The sequence below is a fragment of the Felis catus genome, chromosome A1 (genome assembly GCF_018350175.1).
Source record: "Felis catus isolate Fca126 chromosome A1, F.catus_Fca126_mat1.0, whole genome shotgun sequence".
NCBI classification, from domain to species: Eukaryota; Metazoa; Chordata; class Mammalia; order Carnivora; family Felidae; genus Felis; species Felis catus.
The window spans coordinates 116,413,519-116,430,880 of NC_058368.1; the positions used below are offsets into that span (position 1 = coordinate 116,413,519).

The 17,362-nt window shown below is 34.7% G+C and overlaps 1 protein-coding gene across 4 annotated transcripts in view; it reads left to right on the top strand.

The window, feature by feature from the left end:
• LOC101093912 (ankyrin repeat and KH domain-containing protein 1) overlaps positions 1 to 17,362 on the top strand; it is a 132,685-nt gene that overhangs the window by 97,275 nt on the left and 18,048 nt on the right. For all 4 annotated transcript variants that reach the window (XM_006927658.3, XM_045059953.1, XM_006927659.3 and 1 more), the window contains 10 exons: positions 1,011 to 1,769; positions 7,409 to 7,554; positions 7,705 to 7,816; positions 9,257 to 9,402; positions 9,920 to 10,062; positions 10,849 to 11,062; positions 12,849 to 13,024; positions 13,322 to 13,484; positions 15,716 to 15,811; positions 16,284 to 16,400. In XM_006927658.3, coding sequence (XP_006927720.1) covers positions 1,011 to 1,769; positions 7,409 to 7,554; positions 7,705 to 7,816; positions 9,257 to 9,402; positions 9,920 to 10,062; positions 10,849 to 11,062; positions 12,849 to 13,024; positions 13,322 to 13,484; positions 15,716 to 15,811; positions 16,284 to 16,400 — 2,072 coding nt within the window. The remainder of the gene's footprint in view (positions 1 to 1,010; positions 1,770 to 7,408; positions 7,555 to 7,704; positions 7,817 to 9,256; positions 9,403 to 9,919; positions 10,063 to 10,848; positions 11,063 to 12,848; positions 13,025 to 13,321; positions 13,485 to 15,715; positions 15,812 to 16,283; positions 16,401 to 17,362) is intronic.

The window sequence follows — 17,362 nt, forward strand, 5'->3', positions numbered from 1 at the left end:
GACTGTCTCCTTTCACTTAGTGTAATGTTTTCAAGGTTCATCCCCCTTATAAAATGTATCAGTAGTTTGTTCCTTTTTATTGCTGAATAGTCCCTAAACAGGAGGATTAAGCCTTGAGTATGCCTCAGAGTAGTTACTGTATATATTTTTTTCCATTTTATGTCCCAATGTTAGGATTGTTAATATTGATAATTATTTTGTAATGAGGGGAGTAACTTAAGTGCAATCCAAAATCTTAAAATAACACACATTTACTTCATTTTTAACATACACTGTCAGTATGGAAATCCTATATGAGAAGCCTGGTTTCTCCTAGGTAATACTCAGTTTCTCTTGTAGACTTTTACATGAAGAGTTTATTTAAACTCAGAATAATTGTCCTTTGTGACTGAAGTTTAATATAGTTTTCAGGTAAAGAAATGCTAAAGACTTATTAGTGGAAAATTTTAGGATAGGTCCTGAAAAAACTGATTTCATGCTGTATTTTAATGTAACAAGACAAAGGTTTTGGCCACTTGAAAAATACTTTTCACTACTTTGATTTATAAGTTACAGTTTCCTGTAGTAACCTTTACTTGCACAGTTAATATTGTGAAGAAACAATTGAAAAGTTAAGCTAATACTGATGATATCCTCAACGCTATTTTGACACTATTTTAGATTTGACATTCTTTAAAAGTCCAATCTACTAAGCAAAATTTCGAGATTTTTCCTCTTTGATTTCCTTTCTCCCGGACCTGTTTTAATTTCCAGAATCCTCCTATCCTAAAGATTCGATTTTTTAATTAAAAAATTCCCATTTTTTTGAATTGGCAACATCCCAGCGTGTGCTATGTGAAATAGAGGAGTCTAGCCTTTATTCTGCCTCCCACCGGTGTGAGTCTTTGAACATTCATTTTACAGCCTTAGTTAAAAGGGTTTTGGGAGGGAGGTCCGTGTGTGTGGGAGGGGGAGCTGATTTTTTTTTTTTTTTAGCATGGCACTTTTTCAAACATTTTTCATGTGCTTAGGTACATCCAAGCAGAAGTCCAGTTCCCTGCAGGTAGCAGATCAGGACGTACTGCCACCTTTTCACCCATACCAGCCTTTGGAGTGCATAGTAGAGGAGACTGAAGGCAAGCTGAATGAACTGGGACAAAGAATTAGTGCTATTGAAAAAGCACAGCTTAAGTCACTGGAGTTAATTCAAGGTGAACCTCTGAACAAAGATAAGATAGAAGAACTTAAAAAGAACAGAGAAGAGCAAGTCCAGAAGAAGAAGAAAATACTGAAGGAACTGCAGAAAGTGGAAAGGCAGTTGCAGATGAAAACACAGCAGCAATTTACCAAAGAATACTTGGAAACCAAAGGTCAGAAAGACACAGTATCTCCACAGCAGCAGTGCTCTCATAGCGGAGTCTTCCCAGAAGGGGAAGGAGATGGTAGTCTCCCAGAGGATCACTTTGCAGAGTTACCTCAGGTTGACACACTCTTATTTAAAGATAACGATGTTGATGATGAGCACCAGTCTCCACCATCGGCAGCACAAATTGATTTTGTCCCAGTCCAGCCTTTATCATCTCCACAGTGTAACTTTTCCGGTGACTTAGGTTCTAATGGGACAAGTTCTCTTGAACTTCAGAAAGTATCAGGTAATCATCAGCTTATAGGACAGCCTCAGATTGCTATTACTGGACATGATCAGGGGCTGTTAGTTCAAGAACCAGATGGACTAATGGTTGCAACTCCAGCCCAGACGCTTACCGACACTCTTGATGACCTGATAGCAGGTGGGTTAAGAAATATATCTGTAATAATTTCTCTTTAATCTGTGTGATCAACTTCTTTACACGACCCTCCAAAGACACCAACCTGGTACTTTTCCATTTTAGACCTATCTTTGTAAAATTATTTATTCCTAGAGGTGTTTTGGAAGTGAATTTAACTAAGCCAGACAGCACTAATGCACAAAAGTGTGTTTTCCCCTCTTCTTTTTCGTTATTTGCAAAGGCAAAGAAATAAAATTGACATGATCTTTTATTTTAGAACTTTGATATCAAAACCACCCTGTGGGGGGAAAAAAATCATTAACAAATTAAATTAAATTAAAAAAAAAAAAAAAAAGAAACCACCCTGTGGGGGCACCTGGGTGACTCAGTTGGTAGAGCATGCAACGCTTGCTTTCCAGGTTGTGAGTTTAAGCCCCATGATGGGTGTAGAGACTGCTTTAAACAAATAAGCAAAAACATACCCTGTGTTGTATCTTGGGTAGGAGACCTCTAAATAGAATTTCTTTGTAGACCTTAGAGATATTCACGTAAGATTATACGTTAAATTTTCCTGCTATTGATTTTCATATGTGGAAATCGTAATTCTAAATTACATGGCTTTCTCTTTATTTATAATTATATTAGATCACTTTAATATTTGTAATTAAAAGGGATGTTCAGAGAAAACTACGCATTCCATGTTCTTGTATCTGGTCAGAAGATTCAAATTACCCTGAAGTTATCATCAACTGGATGATGATTTGGAGATTGGGATTTTCATATTTACTATCCTGATGAAAGCACACAGACAAAGACACCACACATACACACAGGAAAAGAGAAAAAGAAAGGCCTGATAGCCTTAAAGTATATGTTTCTGTTTATTGTTGTGTGGAAAATTACAACTAGATTTGAAATGAGGTGCACAAGTTTACTTTCCCTTTCATTGTCCTTGCAGCAGTGGGAAAACAGTGCAATTAATCATTTACCTTCCTAAAGATGGCTGGTGAATGTATCACCTCCATGAGAGCCCAGTTCAGAAATGCAGCCAGAATGGCTGTTGACAGTGGATGAAGACCAAGAACTAAGATGTAGCTGGAGTGATATTCAAAGGCAGGCCAGTCCTCTGTCTCTTGATTGCAACATTTTTTTCCTTACTGTTGTCTGTTTCCTCTTGTCATATTCTCCTCCCCTCTTCCCATCCCAATTATGCTATCCCAGTTTCCTTTCTTCTTTTGTGAGCTTTTAGCCTTCCTAATCTTTGCTGAATCTTTAAAAATGTGGAATAAGCTTACTTAAATCAGGAATTATATTGGGCTTGTATATAACTTGTAATGGTTATAGAACTGTGATACTGCCTATGAGTTTCCTCTGATACGTAATTAGTATCACTGTGCAGAAGAGGAATATCTTAGTTTCCTAGAAAGAGAATAAAAATGCTGGGAAAGGTTTTAAGAAGTTAGATTCTTTATTCTTTAATTTGGGTTTTTTATACCTGCAGCCAACAGTCGCTTAACTCAAATGAACTTTTTGTCATTAGCATTGAGAGTTGTTATAAATTATGAATAAACTCTTAAGAGTTCATTTATAGTTCTAATTTCTAATCTAATATAAGCAGATATTTGAGTGTCAAGTACAAATATGAATAATAATAATGAAACCAATCATATGGGAATAAAATTTTTAAGACTTAGGATTCTATAAGTAGCATTATAATGTTTGTAATTACATACTCAGTTTGCAGTTATGAAACCCACATTACTGCTCAATCTAGCTTTGTTGTAACTTAGAACCTGTCTTTTTTTTTTTTTTTAAATAAAGTAGAAACAGTTCTAAAAGGAACTTGAAGATATTAACTTTATGGTAGTATTTATGGGTGGTTCTTGTATGGGAGGTGAAATTTTATTTCATTCAACTATTTGTTAAATTGAATTGGTCTTTTATAAAGTTCAAAATATTTGTTTAGAAACACCTTTTATTTATACATGTTAATATAAACTATGAAAATTTAATTTCTGTTAGACATTAGTCTAGTGATAGTTGGCCTATCATTTTGTACGATATTCTTTTATTAACAAGCTTTCACATATAAATCAACCAATAAATACAAAAGTTATCTTCATATAAATATTTTCTATTTTTATGAAGGTTATCTGTTTTAAAATATATAGCAACAATTAAATTTCCTTTTTCAGTATGACAAACTTTCTCACTTAAAGTTAAAAAATGTTATTAAGTCCCGGTTTCTTTTAATTTTCTTTATTGAAGGTGAAAGAAATCAGACAAGGGTGGATTAGGTGAATACCTAATTCTACGATTGCATGCTATATTAGTATATTAATAATAATTATAGATCAGGCCAAAGATGTAATTAATTTTACCCAAATTAAATCTAGTTCTCATCCCTTGTATTTAATAAAGGAGAGAATACTGTATATCTTACAGTTTTACTTTAGAGAATATCCATTAAATAATAGCAATAAATTTTGCTCTTTAAATATAGGAGTATTTTTTTCTTTATTGCCTGTATGGCAAAATATTTTCATGTAAATGAGTTGGTTAGATAAGTAATTTAGTAAGACGGTGACTTGATTGACTTAGTATTTTAGTGTATAGTCTTATATGTGTCATACTTGATATAGTCCCAGACAGAATGTATGTAAACTCTTGATTGGGAGCATGGTTCTTCAGGTCCTTTCCTTGTAAAAATAAGTGTTGGGCTTTTAGAAGTTATCATAATGACAAGTGATTCTCAGTTCAAATGTATAGAACTAAGATTTGGAAATCTAAAATTCAAAATTAGCTTTGACAATTGAGCATTTCTAGAAACATCTAGCAAAAATTTTATCATTAATATATAAAGATCAATTAAAAATCAAGTAATATCAATTTATTCACATTTATTGAGCACTTACCATGTACTAAGCTCTGTGCTCAATGCTTTATGTACATTATCTCATGGCTATTTATAATAATCTTATAAAATAGGTCCTTTTCCCACGTCTGTTTTTCTGTTGAAAAACTAAGACATACGGATATTAAGTTACTACTAGGTGCCAAGATTTAAACTCAGTTCAGCCATGTTTAAAAACCTTAAGTGTGATATGCATGCATCTGATTCATCTTGAAGTTCTGGATTTATCTTAAAGATATTTGTTATTCCCTTGGACTTCTAAAAAAATGAACAGTTTCCCTTATTTTTATATAAAGATTTTATATATATGTAAGTTTTATATAGTTTTGTGGCTAGCGCATTGTTAGTGTTGTTGGCACCTTAATAGGTTCTCTTAAAACAAATTCTCGTTCAAAAGTGTACTTAGGAAATCCTCTTATTTTTGAGAGAATTTGCAATAAAATATCTTTAAATAATTTCTTCTAATGTTAATATTTTACTTATAGGCTTTTATTTATTTGTATATATTTACTAAAGTTACTATTATATAAAACAGATTATGGTAATTTAATTTTCTAAACTCTCACAGCATAGTTTATGTACCCGTAGTATCTGAGATTTTTATATAGTAAAGTTTATTATTGTCTTCCATATTGCCTACAAAACCATGTTAAATTTCATAAAGAATTAAGTAGAATATTGCAGTTAGTTCTTCTATCACCCCATTTTAGGATAGTGCATAAATTTAATTTGAATTGTATAGTGACTTTTGTGGCAGCAATCTGTATTAGTCATTTTCAGAGACATTTCATTCAGAGGTAGGAAACGTTTTAGGGTTTATGAAAATGTAATAGTCCTGGTGTAATTTTATGTTAATAAAACCTTTATTCCACATGTACCTTTTTAAATCTTGCTACTTTCTAGTCTTCATTACTTTTCGTATGTAATTAACCCTATTAAAGTCACTTTTGTGGAATGTTTCTGATTGTCATTATTGCAAAGAGGAAAAAATGTTTCTAGGATAATATTGTACAAAAATGTATGATAGCTGATATAACAACACATTTTTGGTAATAGAGCTGTTAAATGCACAAAAGTATTTTTTAAAAACCATCTCTGTGAAGAAGTCTTTTTTGTATCACATCTGACATAGTGCTCTAATCAGTTATTTAAAAAATTTAAGTATCTGTTTTTCATAATAACAAAAGGAGATAACATGGATAGACAACATTAATAATGATTAAAAAAAAGTAGTTATGTTAGTAAGGTATATGTGGATAATTATGAGACTACTGTTAAAAGCTTATTATTACAGAGAAGCTACATATTACTCTTTAGTGTCTTATTTTCTAGAGCTGTTTTCCAAACGTATCTGCTATTTTGTGGAGGTATAGCAAAATACTATCTGCTTTTAATTCGTTGATGACAAAACATTTTTTTATTAAACTTTGTTTCCATTGTGCACATTCTTATATGTGAAACAAAAATACATAATAATTCTTCCTATTCGTAACCATGATAGAAACTATAGAAATTCATATGACCAAGACAATTTTATATATATTGGTGGGTAGAAGAGCGGGACAGATCATGTAGAAATATATCCGAACATCTTAGGTTTGCAAGTTATTTAAGAAGTAGTATACTAAACTTAGTCATTTTTTCTTGTGAATGGTATCCTTGATTGGGATCCAGTCATATCAAAATTCTAGAGACTAAACATTCTCCAGCATGTGAAATGATTACATTTTCTGTTGAGACCTGTGTTTTTGATTTTTGGTCTAGGTAAGAGAAGGTTATTGTTATCACTGAAGCTTTGTCTTTTTTTTTTTTTTTTTCATATTATTAATGGTTATATGTTTTTTTCTGAGTATTTTCTTGAGTAGTAATGTTTATATTTTTCAATACAGTGAACTATAGTACTGAAAGTCCTATAAAATATCTGATACTTACATTTATTGAGCACTTAACATGTGCCAAACACCGTGTGTTTTAAATGTTTTTTGTTCGTTACCTAGCAGACAACTCATAACATCCCTCTGAATAGGTCCCATTTCTCCCTCTGTGGGGTTAACATTGTCTCTTAAGAAACATAAGCAATATGCAGAGACATAAAGATAGAATGTAAGTTAACTCAGTTTTCAAACACCAGACTGATATCTCTAATAAAAGTTCCAATGTTCATTTTAAGAATAGTTTTATTTTCAGACATTGATGCATTTTAGCAAATTTTCAAAGTAAATATTGAATTTTAAAACATATTCTCTGCTATTTATGTGAGAAATATTTTAATATATTCTCTCCCCCCCCCCTTTTTTTGTATTGTCTTTAGGATGTTTTTATCTAATTACCTTTTACAAACTAAGATACAAAATTTATTATTTATTGGAAACTACTTTTTCCCTATTGACAGCATAAAAGGCTATCATTTGTCGTATATTCACTAAATAATGGGCACCATGCTAATAAGTACTTTACCTGCATCATCTCAAGTGGTGTTTCCAACAATATTTCAAGGCAGGTACTATTATTATCATCCTCATTTTACATATGAGGAAAATTGAGACTCTCCGAGGTTAAATTACTTGCCCGAAATCAGAAAGTGGTGGAACTAGGATTTAAGCATAGGTCCGTTTGACTCCAAAGCTTGTGATTTGACTACTACATTATATTCCTGCTATAAAATTTTCTGTTTTTTGTGTTTTTCTGTATACAAATGACTTCATTCTTTCAAGTAGCATTCAGCAATGTGAATATTGTTTTTCAGCTGTGAGTAGCAGAGTGCCCACTGGTTCAAACAGTTCCTCTCAGACCACAGAATGTCTTACACCTGAACCCTGTTCACAGTCTCCAAGCAATGTGGCTTCCCAGTGTATGCCCCCTGTGTATCCTTCAGTTGACATTGATGCACATGTGAGTAGATTGCTTTATTTAAACTTATTTTGCAACTTCTGATTTTCTTTAGAAAAGAAAATTATTGTACATTCATTGTACAAATAAGAATTATTTGCCCTTCAATTGATAATCCCGTTGTAAACAAAAACCAACCTTTTTTCCTTTTAGACTGAGAGCAATCATGACACAGCATTGACATTAGCTTGTGCAGGTGGCCACGAAGAACTTGTGTCTGTACTCATTGCACGAGATGCTAAAATTGAGCACAGAGACAAAAAAGGTAAGACATGTCAGTCAGAAGTAAAGCCTAAGAGTTTTTTCGTGTGTGTTTTTGTGTGTGTGTGCCTGTTTAGAAGATAATTGTTATTTTTTTAATATTTATTTTTGAGAGAGAGAATGGGAGCGAGCAGGGGAGGGGCAGAGAGAGAGAGAGAGAGGGAAAGAAGATCTGAAGCAGGCCTCATGGCTGATATTAGCGAGCCTGATATGGGGCCCAGACTCACAAACCTTGAGAACATGACCTGCGCCAAAGTTGGACGCTTAGCTGACTGAGCCACCCAGGCGCCCCCAAAACAATTATTTTTTTATTATCAATAAGTAGTTCCTAAACTATCTCAGTGAAAAGATGGAGAAGCAGGGGTACCTGGGCAGCAGCTCAGTCTGTTAAGTGTCTGACTCTTGATTTCAGCTTAGGTCATGATCTCATGGTTTGTGGGTTCGAGTCCTGCATCGGACTCTGGTCTGACAGTGTGAAGCCTGCTTGGGATTGTCTCTCTCTCCCTCTTTCTCTCTGCCCCTCCTGCTCTTGCACGTGTGTGTGTGCGCATGCACGTGCGTGCGCCCACTCTCTCTCTCTCTGAAAATAAATAAATTTTTAAAAGGTGGATATGCATATTTCAATTAGGAATATCCAGATTTGTTCATTTACAGAGCCAAATTATTCTCAAAAATTTTTTTAAATTAAGACTGTATATCATGAGTGAAATACAGCAAGTTGTGGTTGCCTTTTTTTTTTTTTGTAATTTTTTTTTAATGTTTATTTATTTTTGAGAGAGAGAGACAGAGCACAAGCGGGGGAGGGGCAGAGGGAGGGGGAGACACAGAATCTGAAGCAGCTCCGGGCTCTGAGCTGTCAGCACAGAGCCCGACGCAGGGCTCAAACTCACAAACCGTGAGATCATGACCTGAGCCGAAGTCGGACGCTCAACCGACTGAGCCACCCAGGCACCCCATGGTTGCCTTTCTTCTTAATCCAAAAGTATAACATCCAGAGCTCATTATGAGTATAAACTTTAGTAGTTTTGTTTGACTTAGCATTTAGTTTTTATCAGGTATTTTGGGGGTTTTGTCACTAACAAATGAGAGCTTAGAGCAGTTTGTTAAATGGTTATAATTATCTACCTTAATGACCTTATTCTATTAAAATAATAGAAAAGTGAGGGGCCCCTGGGTGGCTCAGTTGGTTAAGTGTCCGACTCTTGGTTTTGGCTCATGTCATGATCCCACCGTTCATGAGTTCAAACTCGGCATTGGGCTCTGCACTAACAGCCAGGAGCCTGCTTGGGATTTTCTCTCTTTCCCTCTCCCTCTGCCCCTCCCCTACTCACTCTCTCTCTCTCTCAAATAAATAAATAAACTTAACAAAATTTTTAATAGAAAATTGAAAACAATGGTTCAATAAGCAAAAAACACAAATTTGACATTTTTATTTCTCCTTTAGGTTTCACACCACTGATCCTGGCAGCAACAGCAGGGCATGTTGGAGTTGTTGAAATCCTTTTGGATAAAGGTGGCGATATAGAAGCACAATCTGAACGAACTAAGGATACTCCACTTTCATTAGCATGTTCTGGTGGACGTCAGGAGGTGTGTTAATATTAATTTTCGCTTTGTAACCATTATGCTCATATTTTAAATATGCATATACTAAGTAATTTAGCTACATGAATAAAACTTGCCTGTGTTTTGACATGTTCCATATACTAAGTTTAATGGGAGTAGTGAATCACCTTTCATAGAATCTGTTTCTTGCCATTTAGGCAAAAAAATTTCTGTTTATCCTTACATTTATTGGGGGCTGAATGAACCATAACCCTAACACATATGAAATGCAAATTCGTCACTCAACAATTGACGAGTAGGAAGAGTAACATTTTAAAAACAAAAAAAGAGAGAGTAATATCTTGTTATTGTAATATAATTGGGATTTCAAAGCTCCAAATTCCTGATACGAAGTTTAATCCATTTCTCCAGTTGCTGATACTTGAATATCTAGGGCATAATTAAAATGCCAGATACTCAGGCAAGGAAGTTACAGGTTCCATTTCTCTGTGCTTCCTTCATTATAAGTTGAACACTTGTTTTTTTATATTTTACTTTGTAGGTGGTAGACTTGCTGCTGGCTCGAGGTGCAAATAAAGAACACAGGAACGTGTCTGATTATACACCACTGAGTCTAGCTGCATCTGGAGGATATGTTAATATCATTAAGATTCTACTTAATGCTGGGGCGGAGATTAATTCAAGGTATGTATCTTCATTTTATTATTCATGATTAGTACATTACTACATTGGGGTTAAATGTCTTCCTCTATATATCTGGACAGATACCACTTTTAATTAAGATAGTATTAAAATCAAGTATACTTTAACTAAAAGTGAAAATTTTTTTTAAAGATTGTATTAAAGTTACAAGACCAACAATTATTCCTGTAATGTGCTTATAAGTAATCACAGCTTACTTCAAAATGCTAACATGGCTATTTTTAGAGAGGTGTCATCTCGGAAAGTACTTCATTATGTGTAGTTGGAAATTTATAACCTCTAAATAGGGGTTATCTTTTACATTGTGTAATTTTCCGGGGTGCCTGGGTGGTTCAGTCAGTTAAAGCATCTGACTCTTGATCTCAGCTCAGGTCATGATCTCATGGTTCATGAGTTTGAGCCCTGCATTGGGTTCTATGCTGATAGCATGGATCCTGCTTGGGATTCTCTCTCTTCTTCTCTCTCACACACACTCTCTCTCTCTCCCTCTCTCTCTCTCTCTCTCTCCCTCTCTCTCTCTCTCTCTCTCTCTGCCCTCACCCCCATGCTGTCACTCTCTCAAAATAAATAAACAATAAATAATATTAATCTATAGATAAATAGTTAGATTTTCCTATTCCTAATTAGTAGTCTACACAAATAAAATTTACACTGGTGTTAGAAACCTTTCTTTTTACTGAATCATTTTCATCTTTTATATTCTCTATGCTTTTTAAAATGCAATAGGCAACATATTACCTAATTTTCTAAGCACATTTCTCCCTTTAGGACTGGGAGTAAACTGGGTATTTCTCCCCTGATGTTGGCTGCCATGAATGGACACGTTCCTGCAGTGAAACTGCTGCTTGATATGGGTTCAGACATTAATGCCCAAATAGAGACCAATCGGAACACGGCTCTTACTTTGGCCTGTTTTCAAGGCCGAGCAGAAGTCGTGAGTTTGCTTCTGGACCGAAAAGCCAATGTTGAACATAGGGCAAAGGTAAGAACTTTATAACTTGTCAACTACTTCTAGTATATTTCTAGTGTAAAAAGTGTGGCATTTTGGGGCACTGGACTGGCTCAGTTGGTGTAGTGTGGGACTCTTGATTTTGGAGCTCTGAGTTCAAGCCCCACATTGGGTGTAGAGATTACTTAAAAATAAAGTCTTAAAAAAATATATCACTTTTCAACTCAAATTGAATGTGCTATTTTAAATTGTTGTAAGTTAAAACTGACAACCCAAAGCAGGACCAGAGAACTGTGCTATATACAGTGGTCAGTGGCACAATATCATCATTTGTGACTTTCGTTAAGAACAATGAAGAAAGTAGAATCGGCACATTTTCCAACCTCAACCTTGAGTAGCTCTCTATGAATCTTTGAGTTTGCACTTTTGACTGTAATAAGATTTTGTGTTAAGATTATTTTGTAGAGTTCTTTTTTTTTAATTTCTTAGGTAAGTTCTACTCCCAACATTAGGCTTGAACCCACGACCCTGAGATCAAGAGTTGTATTTTCTATCAACTAAGCCAGCCAGGTGTCCCATATAGAGTCCTTTAATGTAGATTTTTAAAGAACTGCGTGGATTATAAAATTAAGACAGCTAAAATCTAATCTGATCGTGACAGATTCTGACAATTTCATGAGTGTTTGGCATTTAGAAAGGAGTTAGTATCTTGGCGTTTTTAATTGTTATGCTTGGAATTATTAGGAACTTACAACCCTAGAAAAGCGTAGCTTATATAGAATTCATTATAATCACACAATGAATGGCCAAATTTTTAGTCATTTCATATTTGAAAGATCTGAATGAAATTCTCATATTTTCTCTCTGAACTGCATTAGTTATGTTTCTTAAAATTCAATGCAACATTTACATTTTTTTAATCTATGAAATTAGGGAGTGTAGTTTTCCTTAAATTTTTCATAGCACAAAGAAAAATGAGCCTTTCCCGCTATCCAGTTTATCTTTTTGTATTATGCGTATTTAGTGTGGCCCAATTATCTATTAGATGTCCTAGAGAAACCCGTATTACTTTGGAAATGATACCAGTAGGAAATGTCTCTTGGCAAATATTTTGAAAACTAATGAGCAAAAGACACCTATGCATAAAATTTAAGAAGTGCTATTTTAATCTACTTTTCCCAAGTTTGAATAGGATTAAAGGAATTTATCCAGAGTTATTTAGCAAACTAACATTCTCAGTTAGATATTTTAAACAAAAATTTCCCAGGGTGCCTGGGTGGCTCAGAGTGTTAAGTGTCTGACTTTGGCTCAGGTCATGATCTCACAGTTCATGAGTTAGAACCCTGCGTCAGGCCCTGTGCCGACAGCTCAGAGTCTGGAGCCTGGTTCAAATTCTGTGTCTCCCTCTCTCTCTGCCCCTCCCCCACTCACATTCTGTCTTTCTCAAAAATAAAAAAATTAAAAAAAACATTAAACAGAATTTTCCCATTGAACAGTGATGTGCCTTATTTAATTTTCTTTTTATTCATTTTTCATTATCTGTATTCATTGTGCAGAGAAGTTACTGTCTCATGTATAAATTTATAACAGTATAGAAGTTGCGAAATTGTTTTTTTATGAGTTGGGATGAGTGAGTTCGTTCCAGCATGTCTAACTCAATTCAACAATTTTCATTTGTTGTTTAGTGAAATTGAAGGCTGAATACTGCTTACTTCTTTTATGAGAGAAAATCAGAAATAGAATCCACTTATAAGTCAGTTGTTTTAGTCTGTTAAGATAATTGTATTCATTTGCTTGTATAAATTTTTGTTTTAAACAGACTGGTCTTACCCCCTTGATGGAAGCTGCTTCTGGAGGATATGCAGAGGTTGGAAGAGTTCTCCTTGATAAAGGAGCAGATGTCAATGCCCCCCCTGTGCCTTCCTCAAGAGATACTGCTCTCACAATAGCAGCAGACAAAGGTCACTACAAATTTTGTGAGCTCCTGATTAATAGGTGGGTAAATTTTATATTTACATATAGAAGTTTTTGTGATCCTTTTTACTTTTCAGCACCTTTACAATTAATCAGATTGTTTTTACTTTATTGGCATTTTAAAGAATGGATTATTTGTATGCTATTTTATAGAAGATAAAAGAAAAATAGAGGAAATAGAAAGTCACCCTCTTCTCATAGGATACAAACTATACTAACAAACTATACTATTCTTTATTACTTTGTTACTTTGTATTCTTTATTACTTTATTCTTTGTTACTAATAGTAACAAACTATACTATTCTTTGACTTTATAGGGGAGCCCATATTGATGTTCGAAACAAGAAGGGAAACACACCACTTTGGCTGGCCTCCAATGGTGGTCACTTTGATGTGGTGCAATTGCTAGTGCAAGCAGGTGCCGATGTGGATGCAGCAGATAACCGGAAGATCACACCTCTTATGTCAGCGTTTCGCAAGGTAATTTAATGTGGGGGAAGAAAGCTAAATGCAATCATTTTTAACTAGTTCTAAGTTGAAACCATGTGAGAAAAATGAATTGCTCTTGGAGAATAGACTGCATTTCCATACATAAATCACTGCTATCTTTCCACTCTCTTTGTGGCCAAATCTAAGAGCTACGGTGGTAGCTCGCCATAAGCAACTTTGTTTGTAAAGCACTTGGCATCTTGACTAGTTTTGTCATGTTGTATGCAAAACACGAGATTTAAGTATGTGGGTGAATGTCTTCTCTACCTAAAAAGGAACAAAAAGGAATAGTCTCTTTCATAAAAACTTACTGTGTCTCATATGTATGTTAAAGCTTGCTTGTCTGCTGTATTTTTAAAAGCTTTCCCACTACAATTATGATAAAGTATAAACCACTTACCATGGCTTACAAAGCCCTGCAGGATGTGGTTCATGCCCACATCCCCATACTAGTCATTTATGCTACCCTTCACCTTTGCTCACTACACTTTAGCTGCTGGCCTAGAATGCACTATATTTTTAACTGCCAGAGGGCCTTTGCTATGAGTTTTCTCTCCCTTGCTCTTCACTGGCTCACTTCTGCTCATCTTTTAGCTCCAATTTTATTTTATTTTATTTTATTTTATTTTATTTTATTTTATTTTATTTTAATCTTATTTTTTAAAGCTAATTCATTTATCTTGAGAGAGAGAGAGTACACGTGCATGAGTGCAAATGGGGGAAGGGCAGAGAGAGAGAGAGAGAGAGAGAGAGAGAGAGAGAGAGGGAATCCTGAGCAGACTCCGTGGTGTCAGTGCAGAGCCCACTGAGGGGCTCAGTCTCACAAACCGTGAGATCATGACCTGAGCCACCAAATCAAGGGTTGGAAGCTTAACTGACTGAGCCACCCAGGTGCCCCAGCTCCCATTTTATATGTCACTACTTAGAGAGTCCTTCCCTAGCACTCAGTCTGAAAAGGTCCTCTTGCTCTTTTTTATAGTACCCTATTATTTTCCTTATACCAATTTGTAATTATGCATTCAAATATGTATTTACTTTTTTAAAGCTTATCTCACCAGTTAGACTGGAAGATCCAGGAAGACCAAGCTTTATGAATATCACTCTTTATGCACATTGTTTAGCATAGTGCCCAACACATATTAGGCAGTCACTAAATAGCTATTGAATGAGAATGGTGTAAGTTTTAGGCCTTACAAAAAAAAATCTTAGGGGCGCCTGGCTGTCTCTGTCAGTGGAACATACGACTCTTGAATCTAGGATTATATGTTTGAGCTCCATGTTTGGTGTAGAGATTACTTAAAAAATAAAATCTTCTAAAAAAAAATCTTAAGGGTGGGGGAGAGGGGAAAGTGGGTAATGGGCACTGGGGAGGGCACTTGTTGGGATGAGCACTGTGTGTTGTATGGAAACCAAATTGATAATAAATTATATTTTTTAAAAATATTAAAATATTTTCTAGACTTAATTCTTTAAGTTTTTGCCCTTTCCTTTTAATTGAGGCATCATTTACATATAGTGAAATATGCAAACCAAAGGTGCATAGTTTAATGAGTTTTGATAACTGTATACATCTGGGTAACCCACACCCCTATAAATTCATAAAATACTTCTGTAATCCTAGAAAGTTCCATCATGCCCATTCTCAGTGAATTTCCTGCCCTAGAGACAACGACTTTTCTGATTTTTGTCGCCATCAGACTAATTCTGGAAGATGTTTTAGAACTTGGTAGGAAGGAAAACTATGCAAGTTTGGTTATATTGAGGTAGATGACACTTAGAATTAATTATAGATCATTCACCTCTGATCATAGCATTTAGAAAACATTTTCCCTAGATTGAAGTCATGGGTCTCAGATAATTGTGAGAATCTACCTTGTTTAACTAAGATGGACCCAAAATAATATTTTGCAAGGTAGAACATCTCTCTGTTTTAGGACCTATTTCCTTTTTAAATAAAGGTTCATTTCACACTGCCAATTTTTATTAATACATTTATTCTAGGAAACACTTGTTTTCTACAAAAGTTTTTCTATTTTCAATGGGAAATGCTAAGTTAAATTTAGGAGAAATACCTGGGCATGTTGTTTTTATTTTCATAATTTCAATTTTAAGTTTAGTAAATGATCTGGAAGTATCTTTATACCTTTTACTCTTAGGTTTTTAAGCATATGAGCAAATTTTCAAGGAATTCTTCTGTGCATTTTTTGTTGTACTTCTCACAGGGTCATGTGAAAGTTGTTCAGTATTTGGTGAAGGAAGTCAATCAGTTCCCTTCTGATATTGAATGCATGCGATACATAGCAACAATTACAGATAAGGTAGGTTCACTAGAACATTGAAACACATTTGTGTTCTTTGTGGAATTAGATGCCAAAGTGTACATTTAGCAACCTTTGTTTTGTCCTCTGTGACACCGATCACCTCATCTGTCTGTGCTTTAGTTTCTCTATTTGCAAATGAAGAATGGATATAATAATTTTGATAAATTATTTTGAGGATTCCTTCCTGTTATGGACTATAATTACAGTGAATGCAGCTAAAATTTATAACTACACTGTTACCTTGATTAGAAAGTTCTCTAAGAATACAAACTTTAAGAAATAGTGCTTTTTTATTTTTTTTTCATGAAAGATTGATACATGACTACACTCAAAGGATTGCTTATATTTGGCTCAATGAATTTCAGTTGTTTGGGCTTTATGCCCTGGACTTCAGTGTGCTTATCAACTTAAGTTTTATTTGGCCTGTTTCTATGTTCCTATATTTATATTATTCCATTTTCCACTGTAGGAACTCTTGAAAAAATGTCACCAGTGTGTTGAGACAATTGTGAAGGCTAAAGACCAACAGGCTGCAGAAGCAAATAAGAATGCAAGTATTCTTTTGAAAGAGCTTGATCTGGAAAAGGTGAGTAAGAAAAATAATTTTTCTTATTAGAAATTGTTGAGGGGGTGTGGGAGGGAGGATGGGCTAAATGTTTGAGGAACACTAAGGAATCTACTCCTGAAATCATTGTTGCACTGTATGCTAACTAATTTGGATGTAAATTTTTAAAAAGAAAAAAAAAAAAGAAATTGTTGAGGGACGCCTGGGTGGCTCAGTCGGTTAAGCGTCTGACTTCAGCTCAGGTCATGATCTCGTGGTTTGTGAGTTCGAGCCCCGCGTCGGGCTCTGTGCTGACAGCTCGAGCCTGGAGCCTGTTTCAGATTCTGTGTCTCCCTCTCTCTCTGCCCCCCCCCCCCCCCCCACTCACGCTTTGCCTCTGTCTATCTCTGAAAAATGAATACACCTTAAAAAAAACTTAAAAGATTTGGTAATAGCTACTGATGGCAAAGGTGTGGATAGATTAGCACTCTAGCGAATGATTTTTGTTGTATGGTATAAATTCCTATGACTATTAATGGAAATGCTTTCACAAATAAAAGGGTGGTTACCCTTATTCAGCTATTCCACTTGCAGAAATTTAGCCTCAGGTAAATAATTAGACAAATGCTCGAAGATGTGAACTTACAAGGACATTCATTGCTGATAATAGGGGGAAATTTGTAAACCTTAAAGTCTTAACATCAGAAAATTAAAATTTAGCACCTCCATGATAAAGTTGATTACAGGTAAGATCAGAAGGGAAAAAAAGTTATATTCATTTTAAAATAAAGTGAAGTTCATAGTTAGATGATTACTAAGATAGTTTTCATGTCTATAATTTTGATTTTTGTGTAACTTCTCAAGGATATGGTCAGCAGTTCTCTAAATAGGTAGCCAGTTTGTTCTTATGCCAACAGAGTGATAAAATTCCGTATTTAGCTAAATGTGCAATGTCTTCTTTCACTCGTTTCTCATTTACGTAGGGGATTGGCAAACTTTTTCTA